Genomic DNA, 23,657 nt, shown 5'->3' with positions numbered 1-23,657 from the left:
GGTGTATAACATAATAATTCAACAATTCTATACATTACTCAGTGCTCATCACAGTAAGCATAGTTACCACCTGTGACAATATTCCTTATGCTGTACTTTCCATCTCTGGAGGTTTATACCTTTTAATCCCCTTCACCTATTTCATACAGACCCCCATCTACCTCCCCTCTGGCAACTACTGCTTTAAAAGTCTGTTCGTTTGTTTGTCTCTTGGCTTCTTTATGTGTTCATTATTATTGCATCTTATTAGGAAATGCTGCCTATTGTTAAAGTGTAAGTAAATAAGAGTTTGTGAAGAAAAACCTAAGTGAGAAAGAGCCAGTGGTGGCAACTGTGGCACCTAGTGGCCGGTGCCCCACAGAGAAGGTGCAAGCCGTGGTGGTCTGTCCCAATGGGTCTAGCAGCAGGGGCCTCCGTTGGCTGGTTGTGGGTATGGCTTGGGCTCCAGTCCTGGCCGCTGCTTAGCATCTTTTGTTTCTAGCAGTTTTCTGCGTGGGTTCTTTAGCTTTCCCAAGAGTTCTGTGAGCTTCTTAACCATTTAGTAAATTCCTTGTCTGCCTAAGTCCGCCAGACTTGCATCTAAGAACCTTGACGGATACCTCTGGATCTCAGCAATTTGTTGACAGAGATTAATTGATATAATTTGAAACAAATCAGTGATTCAGCCTCTTGAAGGGCAGTTAACCAATCTCCCCCACTTCTCTAAATGACCACCTCCAAAAAGATACAAATCCAGCCAGATTCAACAGTAACAAAATCGTTGAACCATGCTATATTGAAAGCACACGTATACCTATTCTTTTAGAACATAACTTATAAGGCTAGAGAGGGAATATACTACCTATTTTCCAGAAGAATTAAAGTACCAAAATATAATTTGCTGAGAGTTACTCTGACTCTGTACAGAAACTAGAGAAGGAACTCTGCAGTCACCATATCATATAAGGCTACATGGTAGTAATGGATTCCAGTTAACAATAGGGACTGCCAATTTCGTTCATCTTACTACCACTGGAGGATAAAGCAAAGATTTATTAATCTGACAAGCTGATGATTTCTTTGTACCTATTTGCAAAGTTGCCCTACCCCATTTTTTAATCTCTACCCACCTGGGCAAAGTAATGTCAGCATGTCCTTTTTGCTTCAAGGTATTCCGGGGTGTTGCGGCTTCAGTGAATTTAGAAGTTGAACATTGTTCTTGACAAATACAGCTTTTATTAATATAAATGGTAATCAGAGATAATACTTGCATAGTCCTTCAATATGACCAGATAAGGTTATAAGTATTTTATATGTATTAACCAATTTCATCTTCATAAGACTTCCAGGAGGGAAATATGGTTACCCATATTCTCACTGTATACATGAGGACACTGGGGCACAGGGGGTTAAGTTACTTGACTACTGGCACAGGCCGGTAGGTGGCACAGCTAGAATCTGAACTCAGGTTGGCTCCAGAATTCTGTGCTTAGTTGTTAGAAGTTGCCCCCTCTTAGAAGTTATTTATTTCTGCTACTACCTATTTGTAATACACAGTGGACCCGGAAGAATTTGAAGTACAAAAAACCTAGGCTTCAATCCCAAACCTGGGCAGTTTACATACTGAACCTTGGATTTTTTTAACTTGAAAAATAGGAATAATAATATTTGTCCTACCGAAATTATGGGTTGTTGAGCAGAATAAATAAAGGCGCTTTGTGAATTGTTACATGAAGAGCTACTACTTAAACTTTGAACGGTCATGTCAGTTAGCATATGGCTTCAGCTGCATGTGGTGTTCCGCGAAGTAAGGAGGGTTACAGCTAGAAGGTGGTAGGGTTATGACTGGAAGGCATGGCCGCCCCTATGTTAAACCTGTGTGTCTAACTGCACTACTGCGCTTGCCCCTCTGATACTCAGTCACTATCATACCTGATGGTACACCGTTTTGTTTTCCTGTGTTGTTTCCTTAAAAATAAGATTGCAAACATAAATTATCCTTCAGGGATTTCCCACAAATGTTTCTCTAGTAGGCCTATGTTGGAAATTCCTACCTGCAACTTACGGACTGGCAGAGGGCAACAGAGAAAGACAGGTCAAGTGAGGAAAGCTACAACACGAGTGTGGCAGAGGAAGATTTCCTGGTCCCCTGGCAAGTTGGGGACATTCCAGTCAGGTGCCTTTGAGGCTCTAATGTGGAAAGCAGCTCAAATTCCCACACAAGAGGTATGTTTATCAGTCTGGGAACATTCTGAGGATTCCCAGGGAAGACAGTGATAACAGGTCTCTCCATCTCATCCACTTACCACTTCAGGCAAGGTCTGTCCATCTTTGGGTAACATAAAACTAAAATCAAAACCATATAAATAATAATGTTAGTACTCTCTCTCTTTCCCCTCTAGCAAATCCCCTGCTAAGGGTTATAAATCATTCCAATATCTCTAATGTAGAAAATCTATAAGCCAACTGAGAAGTATTGGCAAAATGTCTCCTGTGTGATTAGTCCCTGCATGTGCTTGGGGTCTACATGATGCCCTTTAGTAGATTAAACTCTCATAATAACAGGTGAAGACTTAGAAACCATTACCTGCCAGATTTTGTGTCACTGAACATAAATGTAATAAACTTCAAGAACGTAAGCTCCTCAAATGAAAAATGGAAGATAAAAATGAAAAAGCACACCTGAAACTAATGTAACATTGTGTCAAAAAAGAAAAAAAAAAGACACCAAGAAAGCCTGAGAACATAGAGCTCAGTAAGGCCATGGTTGACTATATCATAATATATCTTATAAAAAATGTGCAAGCCATTACTGGAATCTCTTAATATATTTTAAAAATCAATCTTTCTCTTTTCATATAAAGTGAAAAATGACAAATGAGTACCTATCTAATTCTAAAATAGACCTTTTTAACAAAACCCCAAATACCATATACCTGGTTACGCTATACTGCTGCCACTCATTTGTTTTTTCATTCACTTCTTCAACAAATGTATTAACTATATGGGGGTGTGGGCCAGCACTGTGGCAATGGCGTGGCCTGTGAAGATGAATAAACTGTGGTTCTCGCTGCCTGGACTCAGTGTGATCACTCGATGAGAGGCAATAACTATAACAAAGAAGTGAAAGACATGACTATCTTAGCTGAAATCCAGGCAGTAGGCAGGGCTTAACGAAGGGTGAGGTAAAGTGGTAAACAAGTCTGTTTTGGCCGTCTGTACATTGTTTCCACTTTTCCTAGGTGAGGGAATACCATTCCTCCTGTCCTGTACTTTTTTCCTCTGTTGTTTCCTCCTGCTGCATCTCTCACTCTTTTTTCCTCCTAAAGCAAAAGGAGAAGGAGGTCAAAGGACCTCTTATTGGGTTGACTAGGGAAAGGGGTTGGAGGAAACATTTCAGGTACCTTGCTATGCTAGGTCCCCCTTTATTGAGTCATGGGGGAAAGGAAGGACTGGATTCTGGAAATGTGAGACGTTAGTTGCAGAATCGTGTGCGCTGGAAGGGACCGCAGAGGCCATCTTCCTTAGTATCCATTTTATAGCTGGGGGCATTGAGACTTCATGACTAACTCAAGACAAGGACATCAGCAAGACCACAACTCAGGCTTCTTAACTTCCATGAAAGCTAGAATGGACCAATGAAGCATTTCTAATGCCCCTTTTTGCTTGGTGAAGGAGTGAAAGATGGAAACTTCACTGCTGTCTTCAGCAGCCTCTTCAACCCTGTGTTCTTGACAAGCACGCAGTCCTTCATTTCTGGTCCTCCAGAGAAATGGAGGACAGTTGATTAACCTAGTCACCCCATAGCTCTGTTCCTTGAAGAAAACCACACCACGTCTATCACTCAAAGGATTTTTTTCATATATTTTATTATTTTTGTTACCCCTCTCTTAAGTCTGATTTCTCTATATCCTTTTGAAAATATGATGACCCAATCTGAACTCAGAGCTTTCAAGATTTGTTTGGTGAAACAAAATGATGTCCTTGTGCTCTGGTTTTTAATGCATTCTACTTTGACTTTTTGGTTTTGCTTCTTATTAAAATTTCAGAACAACAGCTACTTATTTTCAACATGTCAGTAACGACCTTGAGAAATTTATATTATTTATTTCTGTTAAGGATGTTTTCTTGAACGTTGTTCCGTTTGTGTGATGGCCTGTCTTCCCCCCCCCCCCCCGCCCCCGCGCCATTTGTCAGCCTGTCAGTAACAACCAGGTGGTGGATACATGTCAAGAAAACTAATCACCTTCTAACAGGATTTGGAACGGAATTAATGCGGATCTTGTGCCCTTCCTGTTCCAACTTTAGCAGCCCAAGGTCCAGGACTGCTTACAGATTAGCTGGCTGGTAACTGCGCCCCGCGGCGTTTTAGGGTCTGGGTTCTCTCTTCAGACCCTAGGCAGGGAATTTTGTTAGATCCAATATTCGAGGTCCTCGGAGACAGAGCTTGGGTTTGTGACTGAAACGGGCCAGTCCATCCTGGGACGCCCAGCGGCGTAAATGCATCTCTCAGCATCTATTTTCAAGGTGATGACACCAGGCTAGAATGCCGCGAAGTCAACGAGTCCATCCTGCCAGACAAGTTTCCGCTTCTGGACGCCTCTGGGGCTCCGACACGCCGTGGTGTGCGGGGCTGATGGGACCCTGGTCATTGGAAGGCGGTAGTGCATGGTGCTGTCAATATTTACCAGGCGTCTTCGAGTTGTTCTTCCAGCCCTCCCGGTTGCTCGAAGACGAGGTCTCCGAGGTCTCAACTCCTCCCTCTTGCTAATCAGTGTGCTTGTCTCTCCTCCACCTCCCCGCCCCTCCCCTTTTCTCCAGTCCGCAGGGCGCCCACCTTTTCTCGTGGCCTCCACCTGTGTGCGTGCAGAGACCAGGGTGGAGCCGTGGCGGGGGGGGGGGGGGGGGGAGGAGGCCGTGACGTCACCTCTCCGCCACGGAGGCGGGGCTGTGGGAACCGCAGTGCAGCGCAGAGGGGCGGGGCGGGGCGGGGCCTGCGGCGCGTGACCTGGCTGCGGGAGGCAGGAACCCGGAGAAAAGGTGTAGGGGGGCCGGGACCAGCAGCCTCCTGAGTCCGGGGGCGGGGCGGGGAGCGCCCGGGCTGAGGCGGCTGGCGTCCGATGGAGTGCTAAAGCGGGTCACGCTTCCTCCTTCCCTCCCCGCCCCTTCTTCTCCTCCCACCTGGGCCTCTGCGTGGAGACGCGCACCTGGCAACCGGCTGCCGTGCTCCGCCGCGTCCCCGCCTCCTCTGCTTGGGCCCGGTGCCCCGAGCCCGACCCCGGGCCCCGGCGCTCGTCTCTCCGCCGGCGCCGCGCTCGCTGGAGGCGGCCTCGAGCGCTCGCTCGTTGATGCCGTTTTGGGGGTGACCCGACGCGGCGGCGGTGCCTCCATGGTGGGGGCGTGTTAGTGGCCGCGGCTCTGCCGGACGTCGAGTGCGCGGCTGCGGGGTAGCCGAGCAGCCCGTCAGTGAGACGCCGCGCGCGTTTCGGGTTTCGGGGCGCTGGAGGAGGCCGCCACGGCCGCGCGGGAGCGGGAGATGTTGGAGCTGAGGCACCGGGGAGGCTGCCCTGGCCCCGGGGGAGCGGTGGCGCCGCCACCCCGCGAGGGAGAGGCGGCCGGCGGCGACCACGAAACCGAGAGCACCAGTGACAAAGTAAGTGGAGCCGCGAGAGGCGCACACCTGCGCACGGGTTGGGTCCTGGTTTGGGCCGGGACACCTGGGAGCAAGGGTGGGGCCCGAGGAATGTGTGGGGAAGCTGCAGGCTGCACGCTGCGCCTTCCTCCGGCCTGGCAGTATTTTCTCCTTCCTCCAGTGGGGTCGGGAACCCGGACGCCAGAGCCGGTGCGTTTCCCAGGATGGCCACGACCGCTGCCCAGGATAGCTGGATGATTCGACTTGACTACAATTTAGTTTCTTCCCGTGCCAGTTCCCCTTCGTGGCGTCTGAAGCCGACGCTGGAGTTAGCTGGAACCTGCCACCTTAGGAGGTGCAGATTTCTAGTAGCTGCCACCTAACACCTCTTCTCGATAGGGGAACAAACTTAGGAAGGACTAAAGTTAAGACGTGCACCTTCGTCTCTAACATGTCATTGGATCCTGGCGCTGGAGGCTTGGCCTGTTGAGCTCCTCCATTAGCACTGTTTCGTTTCCTGTGCCCTTTCTCTGCATGATAGATTGGGGGGGGGGGGTGTTGGGGGTGTGTGTATCATACTCGTGACACGGTTGTAATCCTCCAGCTTCTTTAGAGTCCCAAGACAGTGCAGCTCTTCTAGTGGATTTCATTTGACCTGATATGGTAATTCATGAGGACTTTTAACTCGCATTCTATTTAAAGGTAGCAAAAGAGTCAAAGCTCAGCGTATTCCTTAATACAGTTGTCCAAGTAGGAATTTTGGGAAAACAAAGCACTTTTATGACCTTTTAGACTAGGTGGTTTAGGAAATTGGACCAGAGAATAGATTGCTTCCCAAAATCTGTTTAGACAATTCCATTGTATTTTAGAAGCTCAAAGCTCTTGAACTATTCCTAGACGCTTTCTTTTTTAGAAGCAAGCATCGCAGTTTGAATTACAGAAGTGAAATAAATGGATTGCCCAAGGTCAAATCAGTGGCCTTGTGGAAGTAGAAGTGTTTCCTGATACCCTTTCTTCTGGTTTGTCCTGTTGCGGAGACCCACTGGGCAGTTCTGATTTGTGGAGGGTTCCACCTGCAACTTGATGTTGGTGAACTTGATGTAACTCAAGTTACAAGGCCTTGGTAGGAACATCACAGGATATCATGAAATAATAACTTTAACAGTGATTTTAGGAATGAAACCTTAGAATCAGTGGGATGACAGATCTTTTTATTTTCTACCTTTGATAGCAGGTAGAGAGTCTGTGATAGAACGTATGTGTCAAGGAATTACACAAAATATAACAGTTTTCAGTTACTGAAGGTTGGTGTTACAAAGCTAGAAACAGTGGGCTGAGAATAGTCTGTGAAAACTGCCTTGGAAACTAGACCAAAAATAGAATTAATTAGGTTGGGATTTGTTTTGTTTTAGCACTGGTATAGTTTAGAATCAAGGAAATACCAGCTTCGCCATGTTGACTTCCTTAACCAGCATAAGCTAACAAGCTTTTAATAAAAGAAAACATGTTCAGGAAGCCATGCATAAAATAACTTTCGAATTAATTTAGTTTCTTAACACCCTAATGTATTTAAAATGGAAACTACTGTGGTTTGATTTGATCATTAGAACTGTTGTCTCTATCTATGATTGGGTTACCTTACTGCATACTCATTTATTTATAAACACTGCACTATTGGTTTTCATTAATATGTACCCAGCTGGATTTTGTTTTTTGAGAGTAGATGTTGCCATATGCAACCCATTCTGTCAAGATTCCTTAGGCAAGGATGAGCATTTTCAAACTGTCTAAAATACTGCTGCACTTTTAGAGTTTATCACAAGGAACTCTTGACTGGGCAAGCCCTGAGACATTGAACTCTATCCTCTATCTGTTCTTTATTATCAGGGTGTATGCTTGAATGCACCTGTCTTTCCAGGTCAAGGGCTGTTTTAAAAACAGCTTGCACTTCAGAGGTGGGTTAATATTTGGTCTATTTAAACTGTTATAAGTCTTTTCTCTGTTCAAGTTGAAGTAAAGGCTGAACTCTTGGGGAGGTAATGAAGTATTATTATATTCTGCTGTTACAGTACACCCCTAAGCCATTTGTAATGGTGTTGTTAACATGACTTTCTCATTGTTCAGGACCTGGAGACATGCTGGGAGAAGGATCTGTGCTCCAGAGAGTTAGCAAGTGAAAAAGTGTGTCTTACCTGCAGGGGAGTGTTTCCAGTTGTTAAAATACTGGAGTAATACTTAAAAGATGACAAGACCGCCCCCTCAAGGAACCTCCCAGCAGACACATGAGTTAGATTTATTATAAATCTGAACAAGGCTAATTGCGAGCACAGAGGGCATAGTTGCACTCTCCATGGGACAACTGGAAGAGCTTTAAAGAGGAGATGAGGGTTGAGCCTGGAATGAAAAGATGCCTGGGGACGCACCAGGTGTGCAAGCATTGGGGCAGGGCATTCTAGGCAGAGGGCATGAGGAAACTTTTTCTTGAGTCAGCATTGCAGGCACTGAGAACTGGAAATAGTTGATGATCCTGGAACATAAATTGTGTATGTTTGGGAGGTGCAGCTGGGAGCTTGAAAGTCTTGTGAAGGAGGTTAGGCTTTATTTTATGGACTCTGGGAAGTAACTGCAGGGTTTTTGCAGAGGCATTAGCTAATCACTGCAGCAGCAGCCTGGAGAAAGCATTAGAAATAGGAGATACCTGTTGCAAAGAAGCCAGATAGGCGTGTATTGCAAATGTGATAGATGTGAAATGACAGGGCTTGTAGTAGATCTGGTAGGGGCAGGGAAATAAGGGTTGAGAGAGAAAGTATATTTTAGATAATGATTGTGGGACCTAGACTAGGGTGATCAGAGTTAAGAGTAATACAGGAAGAACCTGCTAGCAGGTACACTTTGATCCATAACTTAAGAGGCTTTAGGGGAAGAAGCAAAACTTTGGGAGTAGTTTTGCAGGTTGGGAGTTGGCATGAGTGAATTGGGTTGTGCAAGGTTCGTCATTCTCTAAAATAGAGGTGATTCGGGGCGCCTGGGTGGCTCAGTCGGTTGAGCATCCGACTTCAGCTCAGGTTATGATCTCATGGCTTGTGAGTTCGAGCCCCACGTCAGGCTCTGGGCTGACACCTTGGAGCCTGGAGCCTGCTTCGGAGTCTGTGTTTCCCTCTCTTTCTGCCCCTCCCCTGCTCATGCTCTGTCTCTGTCGCAAAAATAAATAAACATTACCAAAAAAAATAAAAAAATAAATAAAATAGAGGTGATTCAAGGTAGTGATGGAAACTGAAATGAAAAGTTCGGGTCTGGAAATGTCAACTTTTGATTAGAATATAAGAGAGGAGAAAACTGAAAACAGAACCTTGGGAGGTGCCCATGTATAGAGCAGAGTTGTATATATAGGAAGGGAACCAAGATAATGAGGTCCTGGGGGCTCAAGGAAGGATATCATCAATAGTATTTAGGAATGAAGGGGAGGCATGGAACAGAGAGTTTAGCAGAAGGTCCTAGAAGCTAGGTTTTAGGTTGAAGAATGTGAGAGGTAGAGTACTGGTGGTTATTGTTAGAAAGTGCCATTGAAGGGGCATACAGGATAGCAGTTAGAGAAGACATTCAAATGAAAATCTCCTTTTTCAGGGGCACCTGGATAACTCAGTCGGTTTAGTGTCAGACTTCAGCTAAGGTCATGATCTTGCAGTTTGTGAGTTTGAGTCCCACATCCGGCTGTCTGCTGTCAGCACAGAGCCTGCTTCAGACCCTCTGTCCCCCTCTCTCTGCCCCTCCCCTGCTTGTGCTCTCTCTCTCTCTCTCAAAAATAAACAAACATAAAAAAAATTTTAATTAAAAAAATCTCCTTTTTCAAAGGAGGGAAGATAGGTATTTGTATGAAAGAAGTCAAATGAGAGTCAAGATGCTGATGAGGATGGGCAGGCTTTAGAAAAAAGGAAACAGATGGGTGTGAAGAATACAGATTAGAGTATCCAGGGAAAGGAAAGAAGGAATGGAGGGTGGATGCAAAAACATTTTGAAAAGCAGAAGAGAGTAGATTAAAATGTTTGATGCTTTCACTTTTCTCAGTAAAGTAGGGTCTGAGAACCATATAGCTTCAAGGGATTTTAGAAACAATTTAGTTCAACCCAATCTATATATACATAATATAATATAGATAATAAACTTGCTCTAGAGTATGGTTGTTATTGCCCAGAATAACCTGGAGCAAGCAGCAGAGCTGGAACTAGAAGTCCTTGCTGACTAGGACCTGTTGGGAGTTTATTTTAGAGAATATGATATGAAACGACCAAGAGGCAACCAATAGAATTATCACCAGTGAAGATTCAGTTGAGGGGCACCTGGGTGATCCAGTCAGTTAAGTGTCCAACTTCGGCCCAGGTCAAGAGGTTGGTGAATTTGAGCCCTGCATGGAACTCTGCTGACAGCTCAGAGCCTGGAGCCAGCTTTGGATTCTGTGTCTCCCTCTCTCTCTGCCCCTGCCTTGCTCGTACTCTCTCTTTCTCTCTCTCAAAAATGAATAAACATTAAAAAAGTTCTATAAAAAGATGATTCAGTTGAACTAAAATAACACAAATTTGTTATTTGTACCAAATTAGCATAGTTCTTAAGTCAGTAGTAGTAATAGTCATAATAGTTGATACTTGTAGACTGGTTTAGAGTTCACAGAGTACTTTTACATTATTGAGGAGGAAGACTTTCCTCTGACCTTCAGGGTCCTTCTAGCTGGACTAAGAATGAAATTGACACAAGACAGATCAGTAGGAGGAGCACCTGGGTGGCTCAGTTGGTGACGCATCGGACTATGGCTCAGGTCATGATCTCACGATTCATGGGGTTGAGCCCTGCATTCCTCTATGCACTGATAGTGTGGAGCCTTCTTGGGATTCTCTCTCCCTCTCTCTTTCTGTCCCTCCCCTGCTTGCATGCTAACCCTTTCATAAATAAATAAATAAATCTTAAAAAAAAAGATTAATGGGAGAAAATAAAATTTAATTTTATATGTCCAGGGAAGCAAGACAGACATGAAAATTCCAAAGACAGGCAACATGAGGTATGTAAGGAGAAGGGGGTGTATAAGGAGAAAGGGAGTAGGGATCTGGAGTTTCAGAGGGAAGAAATACAGTTCACAGGAGGATGAAGAAAAGCAAATGTTGGCAAACAAATGTTTGTTGGGCCTCTGAGAAACAACAGGACATGGAGGACTTTGATCAAACAGGCCTTGCTCGGCTCCTCCGTATCATACCTAGTTCATAGTATAATGTAGCTATCTATGGTGATAGCTCTCTACCTGGAGCAGGGCTTCCTTCTATCTAAATTCTTTTTAGGCAGTTGGAGTGGGGGGAGGCAAAGAACTTTTTCTGAATCTGCTGGGTTTTGATTGCTTTTAATTCAAAATAATCTTCCCGCCAAAGTGGCTCATCTTGGGGCTGTCTGCTCTTGGCCCCTATAACGTCTTACCTTACTTGCACCTCACAACAGTTATATATGTGTTGGGAGTAGCCCCCATTCAATAGCTGAGAATAAGAAAGGCACTGAGTGTGATTTCAGCCTGGGAATGCCAGGTCAGGAATGCCAACGGAATGAGCACATCATCGAGGCCAGATTGAAGTGGCTGACCACACGTTAGGGTAGGCAGGGAAGTGGACTGAAGACCAAAGTAGGTTATTGAAGCTCTGGATGGATTGAGAGGGATTGAGCAGTTGGAAGTCAAGCTAAGAGCTGATTTCCTAGACCAAAGTGAGAGAGAGGGGTGCACATGGAAGTCATGGCTAGTAAAGAGGGGCACATGTGGAATAGAGGGCTGGGGGACAAGGTAGGGCTGCTACCTTGGTACAGATTTTGGTGTGTGAGGTTGAGGGTGAAACGATCTGGTCAGTTAATTTCTGTCCTTCCCTATTTCAGATGTGTGTAGTTTCTTTCATAAACAACTATAGTTGTTGTTTTGTTTTGTTTTTTTTAATTTTTAGTTTTGGAACTTGTGTTTCTATAAATTCATCATTTTGCCACACTTCATGATGGGTTTGTCTTAGGATCACCTGTAGGTGTAATAAACATTTTTTCTTTTTCTTTTTTTTTCATTTAAATCTAGGCTGTTAATAAATACTAGTATTTAGATCTAGACATCTAGAATACTGTTGAGATTGATACTCCCCAGTTGTTGATCAATTATTAGTCAGTATTACCACCTAAATAATTGTTCATGGTTCTATTATCATTTGTAGCATATTCGTTTTATTTAACAACATATTTTGAATGCAGGCTTCCCAAATATTACCAACCTACGAATTAATAAGACTAAGACAAAGGTGAGTTTATGGGTTCCCATGTTGAGGGAGAACAGCACCTGAACAGAGCTTTGACAGAGTCATGGAGTGGGAAAGGTAAGGTTGGATTTTAGTGAGAATCGGAAGTTTGGCTTAATGCAGGTCTTTCAATGCAAGGACTTGTTTGGGACTGAGTAAAGATCACAAATAACAGTTTGGGGTTGTTGGCAGTAGCCACACAAGGATTTTAAGGCAAGGGTTCAAAGAATCTTAGGAAGAAACTTGTTGATGCTTCCCATTAAAGAGTTAATGTGTCTTTCAGAAGGTCTTTTGGTGAACAGTGAACTGTAGATCAAGTGTCAGGAATAGTAAAGTTTTGCTAATGTAGGCAGTCACATTTTATTTTATTTTATTTTATTTTATTTTATTTTATTTTATTTTATTTTATTTTATTTTATTTTATTTTATTTTATTTTATTTTATTTTATTTAATTTATTTATTTTTTTTAACGTTTATTTATTTTTGAGACAGAGAGAGACAGAGCATGAACAGGGGAGGGTCAGAGAGAGGGAGACACAGAATCCAAAACAGGCTCCAGGCTCTGAGCTGTCAGCACAGAGCCGGACGCGGGGCTCAAACTCACGGACCGCGAGATCATGACCTGGCTGAAGTTGGAGGCTCAACTGACTGAGCCACCCAGGCGCCCCGACAGTCACATTTTAAAGTCATGTTATTGTAGGTAGTAAACTATGTGGAGGTGAGGGCGGGTAGTTTGTTCTCATACCTTTAAATGATGTGTTCTATTCTTGGGACATCCCATATGAGTTTTTCCTTATTGTTTGTGATCTTGACTTTCAACAGTTTATTTTCTTAATATTTTGAGAAATTTTACCATAGGATGTCCTCAGCTATATCAGGCTTTGGATGTGTACTGTAGTGGACTTTTTGAGGCAAACAATATTTTGTTTGGCACAGATGTCCTAGGGAAATGTAGCACAGTTTAAAGTAATACTCTGGAAATTATCTCCTACAGAAAAATTAGGATGTATACATGTAAAGTATGATTATCCTTCATGTTTATATATGTGCATTTTTGTAAAGCAGACTTTCCTCTGTTTCTTCATGGATAGCACAGCTAAATACAAAGGTTTTTTCTGCTTGTTTTTCTTTAACTGTTTTGTGGTTGGGAATGTCTTTTTAAAAAAATACAGGTTTTGATTTAGTATAAGGAAAGTATGTCACTTAAGAATTTGTATACAGATGTATTTTGTGAGGCTTGGCTTCCTTCTGTGCATTTAGTAAATACTTGTTGGATGCCTGTTTGGGGTTCTGATTAAATGTCACCTTTTTTGTGGCTCTTTGTACCTTTGAAAAAGGGGTGAGGCCAGGATTTGTCTGTTGCTCAACAACTAATTGTAGAATATACTGATTTCTTGGACTGTGGACTTCAATCGTATGGAATAAAGGTAGTAAAGTAATCATAGTTTGCAAAATACTCACTTGTACATAATGCCAATTTCAATCTCTTAACAATTGTGTAGACAAGGGAAATAGCCTTGAGCAAAGCTAAATTCCTTTCCCAAGGTCACACAGTGTTAAGACCTAGGATTTACCTTAAATTTTCTGTCTAAAAAAACATAAAGGAGAAATTAGGTATGTGGCCCTAAATTTAAAAATTAATTAAAATATTTACTTAGGAACTTTTTTACTCTTACTACTTTCTGTGATTTTTGAACTAATTTGGCCTTTCTGAATTTGGTTAGAATCTTTTAGCTCAAAATCTATAATTCTGTGATTTTACTCACATTGATTTTTGAACTAATTTGGCCTTTCTGAATTTGGTTAGAATCTTTTAGCTCAAAATCTATATATAATTCTGTGATTTTACTCCAGCACCTGGATTTAACTCACACAAAATAGTTTTTAGTGTTTCCTCACTTGTTTTGTGATTGATTAGGAGAAGAAATCATTTGTTTTTATTTTATAGCTGTTTATACTTTGATTCATTTAGTTGGGAAATGTTTGAGAACCTATTTAATGAGAATGACATCACATTTTGAGTGACTCCAGAAAAGGAACTAATTTCATTAGCAATCCATTGGTTGTTGGTCACATGCCAAGTTTAGTTATTTTTCTAAGCATTTACTAATTTTCTTATCCACGGGGAGAGGTCAAAGTTGTTTTTCATGTCATGTCATTGAATGTTTGTTTGCTTAAGACTCAGAACTATCAGTGTTGTGAACTTTCTTTTAAATATAAAATTGAAATGCACCGAAAGGGAGAAACAAGAGTCCAGTCTAATGTGAGGAGCTCCTAGCTATAGAAATTTCAAGTTCCTTTTTGCTAATGTGGTGGTTAGGGAACCAGCGATACTTTTCTGTTCCTGGCTATGCTTGCAATTCCCTTTATTTGCCAGGATCCATGGCCAGCTGTTTAAGAGCTTTATGTAGGTCTGATGAAGCCAATCTGACTTCTTCATCTGTCTGGCCCAGGTGGGACCAAACCGTGGCAGTTAAGATTGGGCTCAATGCCACATTTCTATTCCAAGCAGGTTATTTGAAGACAGTGTGGTGCTGTGGGGCAGCAAATGTTTATTAAGCCTACCGGGGGCTTAACATTTTACCTTGAAATGCAGAAATCCAGATCTGGAAAACAAAATTGGACTCCTGTCTCTTTCAGGGTTTTGGTTTTTATTTTCTTTTCACCTACTTACTGTGTTTGTACATGAACTGTTTCTGTGTTGTCTTTGAACAACTCTGGGACACCATTCATGTAGGGCTTAATGTAGATGGTGTCCCCTGGAATTCTACAGGTGGTGGTACTACTTATAAAATTGTTATAAATAAATATAGTATCGGTACGAAAGTATCATGATACAAGGAACCCCTTAGGCACATGGCTAATCATACCTTGAATTTTGTATTCAATATTTTCTTTTCTTGATAGGTTTATAAGATATTTGTATCCCCAGTGTATTGTTTAGTTTTGAATTGTTTCCTAGCTTTTTATTATAAAAGTGTCTAATAATGTAGAAAAGTTAAAAGGCTAGTATGATGATCATCCATATAGTCAGCACTTAGATTTAACAACTGTTAAGATTTTTGACAGATTTGCTTTATCTTGCCATATATGCAAATATTTTGTTAATGAACCATTTGAAAATAAACTGCAGACCTCATGGCCCTTCACTCCTGATACTAAATCATGCATCTCTTAAAGATATTCTCCTTTGTAACCACAATACCATTATCATATCTAAAAAAATTAATAACTTTCTTGACTAAAAGGGATCCATATTCATATTTTCCCTTTTGGTGCCAAAATGTCTATTGAAGATTCCCCTCTTCCTTCCCCCCTCAAACCAGGATCCAGTCAAGGTTCACATATTGTAGAAAATATCCAAGGACAGGTTTAATCACTCTTAGTGCATATACTTGTTTTTCCCTCCAAAAGGCAAGAAGAGCTGTAAGCATTATTTTTCTTAGCCATGAAAGAGTGATGTCCCTTTGGAGAGCTCACCACTACTATATGATCTCAGATAAAATGCAAATTTGTGGTGACAGTAATATTCCACATTTGAATAAAACTCCTCAGATTTCTAAGTTATTTTGTATTATCCCATGGATTTCATCTTCAGGGATCTTTATTCCTAATTTGGAATTTAACACTCATATAACTGAAACCATAAGATCTAGTACAATTTTAATGTATAATAGAGTTGGGTGTCATTGGGAAAAAATCAGAATGAGCCAAAAATTTAGCAAACACTTAAAACAGGCCTGGAAACTAGATCAGATTTGAATATTGTAGGTAGCATTATAGGACTGGCAAAAAATAGAGTAATGGTACTGCAGATTGGGAGAATCAGCTTGATTCCGTTTGGAGGTAGAGATGACTGGTCACCATTTACTCAGGACACACTCGCTGAGCTCCTGGTTACAGGCATGGCAGTGGCGGACAAGACTCTGGTGGGTGAACCGGAAACCTAACTGCATCCTGTAAACTGTAGCAGAGCTAGGCTGCCTGAGGGACATGCAGGAGCTACACCACTGCTCTGAGGGGCTATGAATTTAGTTGTTGGTTGCTGCTCTGCCAAATCACCACAAGTCTATCTTCCAGTTTTGGACATCAGAAGTTCAAGGTGGGTCTCCCTAGGCCCAAACTGAGGCATTGGCAGGGCTGTGTTCCTTCTGGAGGCTCTAGGGGAAAATCTGTTTCCCTGCCTTTTCTAGCTTCTAGAGGCTGCCTGCATGCCTTGGCTTATGGTCTCTTCATCTGTCTTCAAAGTCAGCATCACTGAGACCTCTTGTTTCTGTCATCACATCTCTGACTCTCCTCTCTTGCTTCTAAGGAACCTTGTGATTATATGAAACTCACCTGAATAATCCAGGCTAATCTCCCCATCTCAAGGTCAGCTGAGTAACGAACTTAGTTCTGTTACTTTAATTCACTTTTGCATTGTGACATACTCACAGGTTCCTCAAGACATGGACATACTTGGGCACCCTTATCAGGCTTTTGATAGGCTCCCTGAAGAAAGGTTTTCTAGAAGTGATATCAAAGCTGAGACCTTTGGGATACACAGACACTAGCCAGCAAAGCCAGGCTCAGAGGAGGGAAGCACGTTACAAGAGCAAAATGTCATGAGAATAAAACTGTTCATTCTGGGCATGCAGGAAGTTCAGTTCTGCAGAGCATGAAGTGGCATGGTGGGCATGCCGAGAGCCCTGGCTGGAGAATATGAGGCGGTTGGATTTGAGCAGTGGGAAGTTCCTGGAAGATTTTAAATGGATGATTGACATAATCAGATTTGCCTTTTACTAGGGCATTTTATGTGCTGCTGATGCACATTGGGTTTTCTCTGATCCCAGCATTGGGATGCACTAAATAGTGTAACACCTGATCAGAATAGTATGGCTGTGCATTGGAGCATACAATCACCTTTTTCTTTCAGTGGGGGACTAGAACAGGGCTGCAAAGATTTGGAGGACCAGTCTTTTCCTTTTCAATTCAAAATTAGAAAAGGCAAAGAGGCTTTATCGATCATAATAAGTGCAGGATAGGACCATAGAGCTGATCACTGAGATAATCAGATTTTTGTAGAATATGAAGTCCTCTGACTGTTCATCTTTGTCACAGAGGTCTTGAAGACCCCTGTACCCCACTCTTAGTTCACAATACTGATGACTCACTAGGAAATAAGTTGATTTAGTCTCCCTCCCAAGCACAGATAGAGGCAATTTTGTCCAGTGTTCACTTCTTGTCCTGGGAGAAAGCAAAGGAAATCCGTGTGTTTATGGAGAAATGGAGGAATGGAGAGAAAATGCTGAAATCGGGAATATAACCTAATGTTATTTCAAGTAAAAACTGTTCAGCTTCAAGATTTTTAAAAGGCCTCCTCCTTTTATGCACAGAGAGCTCTGTGTCCTTTTGCTTGGTTGCAGTTTTAATGCTAACTAGTACAGGGATCACCGTGAACCTCAAGGGACCAATAGTGGAGAAGCTGACCCTGACTGAGTCACTTTTTAGGGAATCTGATATAAAAAGGTTGGAAGCTTTGAGTGATTTAGTACATTATCCTTTGTTGAATTCTAAACTGCTTACTTACCTTCATTAGTTTAGAGACTTTGGAACCATGATCTTGAGTAGACTGGAGCCCATTCTCTTGTTCCTGTCTTTTCAGTCCCCAGTGTTGGGAAGTACCTCAGTTCTCTTTCCCTGACTCCTGGTTCACCTGTGGTCTTCAGGAGTCATCATGATCTATAAATGACATACACTAAACTATACTAACACTGCAACATTTTGTAAGTTTTGATATACGCATGTATCTGTGAATTCATCACTATAATCAAGATTATAAACATATCCATCACCACCAAAAGTTTACTTCTGCCCTTTGGTGATTCCCCGCTCACCTCCAGGTAATTACTGTGCTGCTTTCTAGCACTTCAGATGAGTTTGTATTTTCTAAAATGTTTGTATAAATTGAATTCTATGCATATGTGTATGCATATAAACATATGTATGTACATTTTTATCTGGCTTTTTTACTCAGTGTAAATTATTTTGATAGTCACCCATATTATTCCTTTATATGATATAGCCCAACCTGTTCTTTTCCCTGTTGGACATTTGAGTTATTTCCAGTTTGGAAATATTACAAATCAAGCTGCTGTGAACATCTGATGTACAGTCTTTGTGTGGATATATACTTTCATTCCTCTTGGGCAGATGCCTAGGAGTGGAATGACTGCATCATGTGATGGATGTATATTTAACTTTTTAAGAAACTGTCAAACTATTTTACAAAGTGGTTTTACCATTTTACATTCTTGCCAGCAATGCATGAGAGTTTCAGTTTCTCCACATTTTCTCCATCAGTTTGGTATTGTTTTTAAATTCAGCCATGCTCATAGATGCATAGTAGTGTTGTATGTGGTTTTCACTTGCATTTCCCTAATAACTAATGATGTTGAACATTTTTTTCATGCTTATTTGCCATCTGTGTATTGCCTTTGGTGTATTGGCTATTCAGATATTTTGCCCATGTATTTTGAGTGGATTTTTTAAAATTAAATTTTGAATTATTTATATATTCTGGATGCAAGGCTTTTACTAGATAATGTGATTTGCAAATATCTTTTTCTAGTCTATGGCTTGTTTTCTTGCTCACCTAGTAGTGTCTTTTGAAAAGCAGAAAGTTTTAATTTTGTTGAAGTTCTGTTTGTCAATTTTATCCTTTATAGATCACACTTTCATTGTTATATTTAAGAAATCTTTGCCTAACCCAAGTTCTCAAAGATATGTACGTTTTATAGTTTTATGTAAATGTCTGTGATCTATTTTGAATTAATTTTTGTAAGTGATATGAGATATAAAGCAAAGTTCTGTTCCCTTTTTAACATATGGATATACAGTTGTTCTAGCATCATATTGAATTACCTTTCAACTTTGTTGAAAATCATTTGACTGTATGTGTGGATTTATTTCTGGACTCCTTATTCTGTTCCATTGATCATTTTTTCTATTATGCCTGTACAACAGCTTGATTACAGCTTTATAATAACTCTTAAAGTAAGTCTTTCAACTTTGTTCTTTTTCCATGCTGCTTAGGCTCTTCTAGGTCTTTTGCCTTTTCATGTAACTCTTAGAATCAGCCTGTACATGTCTACAAAGAAAAAAATGCCTATTGAGATGTTTATTGGGATTGCACTGAATCTGTGGATCAACTTGGGGGAGAATTGTCCTTTTAATTTCCCTCCTGTGTGGTTTCAAATGCAAGCTATATTGCTTAGAGCTGTGTAAACATGGGCACTTAACCTTTTGGATCCTAAATTTTTTCACCTAGAAAATGGAAATGATTATTTACCTACCTCTGTGGTAATGTGAGGGCTGTTAAATAAGTCCATATTTTTAAAGTGTTTTGCTCTTATTTTCTAAGTATACTTTTACCGTAGGAATTGGATTTACAAGATAATAAACTTATTTCTTTGACTTTTATCCATCATTTCTCAGACATATTTTCTTTTTTTAAAAAAATCTTTTTTTCTTAACGTTTATTTATTTTTGAGACAGGGAGAGACAGAGCATGAACGGGGAGGGCCAGAGAGAGGGAGACACAGAATCTGAAGCAGGCTCCAGGCTCTGAGCTGTCAGCACAGAGCCCGACGTGGGGCTAGAGCTCACAGACCGCAAGATCGTGACCTGAGCCGAAGTCGGCCGCTTAACCCACTGAGCCACCCAGGTGCCCCTCTCAGACATATTTTCATTAACGTTTAATATTTGGAAAATAGTAGTTCTGCATAGTCCAAAGCCTTCATTTTATGTAAATAAGTGCAATGAGGTTTCAAGCATGGTAACTTGGCCAAAACTACTCAACTAGCAAGAACAGATGAGAACTTATTTTAATCTTAAATGTTAGCATGAGTTGACAGACTCAACTCATTCAACACATATTCATGTAGTGTTTCATAAAAGCCAGCCACTGGGCAAGTTCCTTTGCTGACCTCTTAGGATTTGAGAGTGAGGCCAGTGAATGGTATTTCCTCTTCTCACAAAGCCTGTGGACTACTGGAAAATAAAGACAAGCAAATAGTTTTGATGTAAACTAATATGTAAAAATTAGAGGAACTGTGGAAGCACAGTTGAAGAACAGCTAACCTGGAGCTGGAGGTGAGCAAAGACGTTTTCAAAGGAAATAACCTGGAAGCTGAGGTCACAGGCTGAGGGGACAGTAGCTAGATGTGGAGATGGGAACTGGGATGAGAGCAAGAGAGAAAGTGTGCAGTTTGTACTTTGTACATAGAACAAACATCTGCATTCAAGAGAGTATGGCACTGTGAAAACTGGGGAGTCACCAAAGAGGGGCTGGAAGAGCAGGGTCTCATCATGAAGAACAGTAAAAGCAATGCTAAGTAGTTTGGCTTTGTCCCGGTGGCCTCAGGCTGCAGAGTGGTAAAATCAGATTTGCAATTTAGAAAGATTATTTTTATGTTGAAATGAATTTGAGAGGCAGGATAGAGGGCAGGGGGATGAGCTATGTGAGAGGGGATGATGGTCAGCAAGGACAGAGCAGTGGGTGAGGATGGAGATGGGAAAAGATGAGTGATGGGCTTGCTCCTAACTGAATGGGTTTCCAATATTTGAGTAACATAGCTCTAAAATATCATTATTTTGGAATCATCTTTCATTCTTTAGTTATTAGAATGGAATCGAAAAAGCCTAGTTAAATCTTCAGAGTTTCATTTTGAGTTTCTTTAAGGTATATAAAATAGAAATCAGAAGCTTAATTAATGAAAATAAAAGCAGGGCAGCTATCTTGAGAGTGGGGGGGGGGCAGTTGTGGCGCATCACCATTATTGCCAAGTAGACTTTAAGGTAGCTTGCTGAGAGCTTTGTGTTTGGAAGAGCACAGTTTGAGTTCTAGTCCAATGCTTTTAATTTACGAGGAAACCAAAGGCTGGGTTTCTTGTATTTTCTTTCTTTAATTTTTTAAATGTTTTTTACATTTATTTTTGAGAGAGAGAGAGAGACAAAGCATGAACAGGAGAGGGGCAGGGAGAGATGGAAACACAGAATCCAAAGTAGGTTCCAGGCTCTGAGCTATCAGCATAGAGCCCTACATGGGGCTTGAACTCGTGAACTGTTAAGATCATGACCTGAGCTGAAGTTGGCTGCTTAACCGACTGAGCCACCCAAGTGCCCCCAAAGGCTGAGTTTCTTAACCAAAGGGTCAAGTGATTTGCCTTTCATCACAGTAATAGAGTAGAGGTGGAATTAGTGCTGGCAACTTCTGATTCCTAGTCTAGTGCTGTTTTGCAACATGGTGATGTTGCCTTAGGGAGCCAGGTCCATTAATCACCATCTCTACCACCACTCACACCACACCTACAACACTCTGGGTTATTGAAGTTTAAAAAAAAGGGTGGTAGGGAAATGGAAAAGAGAAGTGATGTGTTCCATCATTCTAGATGTCAAGGACCTGCTGGCATGTCAGACAGGCAGCAGTGCCCTGACATTTTCAGGGGTTGTTCTGTCTGGTGGGTTATAGTCATCAACATCTCTCTATGTTTAAGCTGCTTTGAGGACAACTGACTCGATGTCGCAGTGGGAATTCAGCATGTCTATTTCATTTGTTATTTTTGGTATGATGACACATTTAATTTAATAATTGTTTAATAAGAAATTTATAGTTAGTAAACAAAAAGTTTATTATTGCTTTACAAAACCTGTGAAAGTGTTCTCCCGAGGCTAAAATTTTATTTGGTAAGCTACTTAATGAGGAATTGAAAGACTTGATTCAATCATAATAATAGCTTCCTACTTCTTTGACTTTACTGAGTCCTTGGTGTTATATTAAATGCTTCCATTATTTGGATGAAGAAACCGGTAAAAGGGGTGATGACATTTACCAAAACTTGGTTGCTAGTAAGGGCTCAGTTCGGTTTGAGATTCTGGAACATTCTGAATTCCTAGGCACTCATTCCTTGGATCACTTCTGGCCCAAGGTTCTGCTCAGTGTTCTTTCTGCTTATATTCACCTGTAAATATTCCCTTTCCTCCAGCCCAGTTCAGCACCTTTGCCTCAGTTTCACCGTCTGTAAACCACTCTCCCAAAGCACATGTATGTGTAGCACTCTTTACTCGAGGTTGCTGGGGGTGGAGGGTGGTGGGTGTGGGAGAGGGGAGGACATAGGGGTGGAGACACATTAGAGCTGAATGAACAACTTTAAAACAATGTTTGATAGATCTGTTCTTAAAATTCCTTGGTCACTCAAACCCTGGAAATTCCACAGTGACCACCTTTGTCAAAGGCTAGAGCATATACACACAGCTCCTGTACATGTGTTCTTAAAGGTCAGTTTGCATTTTAAATAACTTTATAAAAAATATTACCATCAAATAAAATGCTTTTGATCATAGTTTATGTATCCATAAAACAGGTTATAATGTCTGTTTGACCTGCTTCACTGAGGTTGTCTCTTGAGGATCTAATAAAAATGAAGGAAGTGAAAATGGTATATATGCATATATATATGTGTGTGTGTGTGTGTGTATATATATATATGTATATATATACGTATATATATGTGTGTATATATATATATATATATATATGCACGCCAGTGTAAGACACTCTTTTGTTGATGGCTTTGATTGTAATCAAAAGGAAACTGTGCAGTTGATCGGAATTAACATGTTCTCTCAGTTAAGTAGCAAAACAACCAACATTTGACTCTTGTTGGTAGGTTTCTGATTTAAATAATATAGGAGCTTCTATTTGTGTCTTTTGGTTAAATTAATCCTTTATATTGATAGATTTTAGCAAAGATGATCAAACTTTCTAACAGGAAGTACAATAGTGCTTGGTTATTCAAAGTTCTTTTTTTGTTTCAAGTTATGTAACTGAGATTTGACACACTGAGCAATAAGTTAAGTACCTTGGCAAGCATGTACTCTTTTCGTTTTTCAATTTTGCAAAGTGATTTTCCTTTTTCTTTAATTTTAGGAAACAGATATTGATGATAGATATGGAGATTTGGATTCCAGAACCGATTCTGATATTCCAGAAATTCCACCATCCTCAGATAGAACCCCTGAGATCCTCAAGAAAGCTCTGTCTGGTTTATCTTCCAGGTATGATTAGGTGAAGATGACTATAATGGGTGCTCAGGAGAAGTTGTGCAGTTATGCCGGTTGGTGTAATAAATCTCACTTTTTCACAGTTTTGGAACTGTGAAAGAGAGGGCTTATACTTTTTCACCAAATATGCAGCATGGTACTAAATGCTTGATGTATATTCTTTCATTTAATCCTTACAGTCCTGTGAAGTGTGAGAAAACCAAATCTCAGAGGTCAACTGATGAAGGTTACAGAGCTAGGAAGGTGTAGACCCGAGACTCTTGTCCTAGTTTTGTCAGATTGCTCAAGCCGCTGATCCATTTACTACATCAGGTAGCCTTTCCTGGTATTGGAACGTCTAATAAAGAAAATTCCATATTCTCTGTTCCCTGTTTTTCAAATGCCACACATAAATAGGTCATTCTTTTTCTTTTACTGAGCTTAAATTATCACCCCAAACTCCACAACCCTTTTATCATTTTATGTTTGCTATATTTTTTAATGTTTGATCACCATCAAGATTCAGCAACTTTTATATTGCCCTCCATTGTATACTTTAGTAATATGAATTATAAAAGTTACAAAAGCAAAATAAATGTAAGCTTTATCCAGATTAATGTGTGAAGTCTTAAATGTTGGTTTAGAACAGTGTTTTTCCAGC

At 41.1% G+C, this 23,657-nt stretch overlaps 1 protein-coding gene across 1 annotated transcript in view; it reads left to right on the top strand.

The window, feature by feature from the left end:
- Positions 1-4,985: 4,985 nt before the first annotated feature.
- The window catches only part of CDS1 (CDP-diacylglycerol synthase 1), a 70,875-nt gene continuing 52,203 nt past the window's right edge, over positions 4,986-23,657 (top strand). Inside the window, exons 1-2 of the mRNA XM_015079532.3 lie at positions 4,986-5,632; positions 22,884-23,011. Coding sequence (XP_014935018.2) covers positions 5,516-5,632; positions 22,884-23,011 — 245 coding nt within the window. The 5' untranslated portion in view covers positions 4,986-5,515. The remainder of the gene's footprint in view (positions 5,633-22,883; positions 23,012-23,657) is intronic.

The sequence above is a fragment of the Acinonyx jubatus genome, chromosome B1 (assembly GCF_027475565.1).
Source record: "Acinonyx jubatus isolate Ajub_Pintada_27869175 chromosome B1, VMU_Ajub_asm_v1.0, whole genome shotgun sequence".
In the NCBI taxonomy this organism is placed as follows: Eukaryota; Metazoa; Chordata; class Mammalia; order Carnivora; family Felidae; genus Acinonyx; species Acinonyx jubatus.
The sequence above is the reverse complement of the archived record's forward strand: the minus strand, read 5'-3'. Positions and strand labels throughout refer to the sequence as shown.